The sequence below is a fragment of the Chiroxiphia lanceolata genome, chromosome 1 (assembly GCF_009829145.1).
Source record: "Chiroxiphia lanceolata isolate bChiLan1 chromosome 1, bChiLan1.pri, whole genome shotgun sequence".
NCBI lineage: Eukaryota > Metazoa > Chordata > Aves > Passeriformes > Pipridae > Chiroxiphia > Chiroxiphia lanceolata.
In genome coordinates this window covers 121,578,332-121,582,196 of record NC_045637.1, presented here as the reverse complement: position 1 = coordinate 121,582,196, position 3,865 = coordinate 121,578,332, and the positions used below count along the sequence as shown (strand labels likewise).

At 46.8% G+C, this 3,865-nt stretch overlaps 1 protein-coding gene across 1 annotated transcript; it reads right to left on the bottom strand.

Annotated features, from left to right (window-relative positions):
• Nucleotides 1–529: 529 nt before the first annotated feature.
• On the bottom strand, nucleotides 530–3,162 carry HOXA9 (homeobox A9). Its single transcript, XM_032695208.1, has 2 exons — nucleotides 2,588–3,162; nucleotides 530–1,445 (listed from the first exon to the last, which is right to left on the bottom strand). The coding sequence occupies exons 1-2, from the start codon at nucleotides 3,123–3,125 to the stop codon at nucleotides 1,207–1,209; spliced, it is 777 nt and encodes a 258-aa protein (XP_032551099.1). The 5' UTR covers nucleotides 3,126–3,162; the 3' UTR covers nucleotides 530–1,206.
• Nucleotides 3,163–3,865: the final 703 nt, after the last annotated feature.

The window sequence follows — 3,865 nt, the reverse complement described above, 5'->3', positions numbered from 1 at the left end:
GACCCCCTCCTTAATAATGTTAAAACATCACAAAATATAAAAGAATCAATATATTTTATTTGGCAAAAAGTTAAATATCATTTCAACACAACGATTTGGTCAGTAGGCCATGAGGTAACTATTTCAAAATAGACAGTGTACGTTCTTCATCAACATAAATTCCCAGACTTATTTTTTCAATTGATACAAATTTACAATAACCAAATGTAGTTTTTTATAATGCATAATTTATTATCAATAAAATTAACCTTCATTACAATAACCATCAAATAATTCGATTAAAATTCAAACATAAACCATAGGTAGTTACCCTTTTCACATATACGTATAGCTCCGAAATCTGCTAACTGCTCACTGGTGCAAAAACAATATTTAAGCTAGTCTGTTTACTTACTTTTTTAATATATAGATTATATATACAACCGACAAAGACAGTACTATATATATATCAACTGTGCATACTAAAATGACTTGTTTCATATTTTGAGAACCGTAATTCCCAGACATTCCGGACGAACTTTTTTTCTACTTTTTTTTTTTTTTTTTTTTGCGTTGGGATATATATAATATATATATTTTACAATCAAAGGTTAACTGTCTAATTATACAGAAAAGACTTAATACACTACAGAGCTATACTCTATGCATTGTTTATAATAAACAACCTGAGTTCAAATTGAATTCTAGCTTACACCATTACATCCGGTACAGCACCCAAGCACATAAATTGAGTCACAAACATAATTACCACAATAAAACACAGTGTTCAAGTATTAGAGCAGAGATCTCTCTGCCGCGCAAAGAGCGAATAAAATTAACTACGTAGGCTAAACTATACAGTCCGTAAATAGTTGTGCATTATGAAAAGGTAGTTTTTTCTTTTTTTTTCTTTCAATAAGTGAAGAAACAGGTAGATTTATACAAGCCAGTTAAACAGCCTTTTCGTGCTAATGCCCCCTTTTTCTTTCCTATTAGAAAATTAGAAGTCTTACTGTACCTCTCCTGGCACTCTGGCCTCTGTGACAATCACTGTACAATCATAATCAGAATTTGCCAAGGGAAAAAAAATGAGGCCTGGACCCAGACGCATTGCATGGCAGGGCTCGAGGGGAGGATTTCTCTTTTTTGTTTGTTTTGTTTGGTTTTAACTTTTTCTTTTTTTTTTCTTTTATTTTATGCATTTTTAATTTAACTCATGTGGTTCCATCATTCGTCCTTTGCTCGATCTTTGTTGATTTTCTTCATTTTCATCCTCCTGTTCTGAAACCAGATTTTCACTTGTCTCTCAGTTAAATTGAGGAGTCTGGCAACCTCATATCTACGGTCCCTAGTGAGATACATATTGAACAGAAACTCCTTCTCCAATTCCAGCGTCTGATGCTTGGTGTAAGGGCATCGCTTTTTCCTGGTGGACCTTGCGTGGAGCCAGTTTGCAGCTGGATTATCTACAACGAAAACAAGAGAAGTTCAGGCTGGGGGGGGGGGGGGGGGGTGTGAGGGAGGGGTCTGGGAAGGCAATCCACGCAGAAACTGCCGATTAAGTGTCCCGGTGTTCGTGTTTAGGACGTGGCTCTCCTTTCCCGAGGCACAGAGGATCGTGAGGCACAATGGACTCCAAAATACAGACACATGGAGAGGTCACACGCAACCACACGCGGCAAAGCCCCATTGCCCCCGCCTTCCCTCGCCTTTTTTATTGTTTCTGGAATACAATTTTAAAATAATTTCTTCTCCCTCCTCTGTCCCTCTGTCTCTCCCCCTCTGTGCTAGCTCCCTACCTCCTTCCTGGCCTCCCCCCCCCCCCTTTAAACTGCCAGCACGGGGAGTGACCAGCCAGACTAATATGTCATCGAAATTGTTTCACTTTTTTATTTCTACCTTCTCCCGTGTCATGCCTGGCAAGACCCCGGAAGCTGGAGAGTCAGTCTACAATTGGCATAATTAAACCCTCGCCCTCTTAGGACCCTTATTCGCACGGCGTTAATCGCGATAGTAATCCCGAGGCGCTCTGCCACCAGTTTCGCAGCCCTGGGAGCATCCAGCCTGGGGTTTTCCACAGAGGAGGCGAAGGGGGGAGGGGGGAAATCAAGTCAACGGCGGGGGGTTTCTGCTCTCACACCCTCAATAGCCGCCCCGGCCTGAGAGCCGTCTCAAAAAAGATCAGATTCACATTCAATGCTTTCTAGGCACACTGTCCCCGGTGTCTGCCCACGCCTGGGAGCGCGGCGAGGCAGGGTGATGTGAGCACGTCCCGAGGAGTTTGCTGGGGTGGCTGGAGCAGGGGTGGGCGGCTATTGCATTTCTCTCTCTCTTTTTTTTTTTTTTTTTTTTTAATGTTTGTTCAAGTTGCAGTTGTAGAGTGGGTTTTTGTTTTCCTTTCAGGCTGGAAAACCAGAGCCGTCCTAGATCCCGTTCGAGCCTGAGAAAGGCAGCGCTGGCTTTTGCAGATGGCAGGCTCGGGTGAGCTGGCGCAGCGGCGGCGGCAGCAGCGGCCGGTGCTCGGCCACGTAATTAGCCCCAGCGCCTCGATACCTCCCCGCGGCCAGCGCAGCGCCCTGAAGTCCATTACCCTCGCAGTCCCACTTACTTGGATCGATCTGCGGTTTCTCTCCGTTTGCCTCACTTTCTCCATTGCTTTCAGAGAATGCGCCTTCGTGGCTTTGCTTATCCCTATCAACTGGAGGAGAACCACAAGCATAATCAGAGAGAGACAAAGTGTGAGTGTCAAACGTGGTACAGTCAGCCCTCCTGGCCGCCAGCGGTTCAGGTTTAATGCCGTAATGCCTGCTGGTAGGTAACCCGGGGAAAGACAAGGAGCCCGGCACAGGCTCAAGCCACGAACGCATGTACCTGCCGTCGGGCGGTGCCACGGGCGCCTGGTGGTGCGCGTAGGGGTGGTAGACGGCGGGGGCGCCGGCGGGGTGCGCGGGGCTCCAGGGGGGGCCGAAGACGGGCGCCTTGGGCTGGAAGCTGCAGGGGGCCAGCTCGGGGTGCTCGGCCAGCGCCGCCGGCCGCGGCGGCGGCCCCAGCGGGGCGGGGGCGTAGCGGGGCGCCGCCAGCTCGTCCCCCTCCGGCACCAGGAAGGAGTCCACGTAGTAATTGCTGAGGGTCCCGGGAGCCGACATGGCGGGCGGGCGGGCGCGGCGGACCCGCCGCGGTTCGGGGCTGCGGGTTTCACGTAACAACTTGGTGCTGGCGGGGAAGTAGAGTCAGTAATAAGTTGGGGGCAGCGCGGGCGCCCATTGGCTGCGCCGGTCACGTGGCGAGGGAGCAGAACAATAAAGTATAAATCAGTCCGCGGGCTATTAATGGGTCAGTGTTTTCCAGCCATAATTTTTATAGCGAGGCCATATGTTTTTATGCAAAGGGATATTTGAGTTATACGGTGGGGTTTGTTTTAATTGCGGCCAACTGAGATTAAAAGATCAGATTCCGTATTACAGCCCCCCTTCTCTCTTTCTCTCTCTCTCTCCCCTCTCTCTCTTTATTTTTTCGTTTAAGCGGACTATTTTATATCATAATTAATCATCCCATCAGTGGGTCGTGTTCCCCGCGAAAAAAAAATCCCACCACCCTTGCGATCGGAGACCTTCACATAAAATGATACAATAACTGAAGCAATAAAAAAAGCAAAATAACAGTTGCGGTATACTGTATTTAAATATACATTTATTATATTTCATAAGGAGTTATTGTTTCGGGAGCCACGGGGTTGTTATTAAGTCAGTAACTATGAGCGCGCTCATTTGCATCGCTGTGTTTCTCAGCAGTAAAAATTTACGAGTGCTTGGAAAGGTTAAATTATACTATTGTGTTTAGTTTGGGAACCCACTGTAAATAATACCGTTCCGTTCGGCTCAGAGCT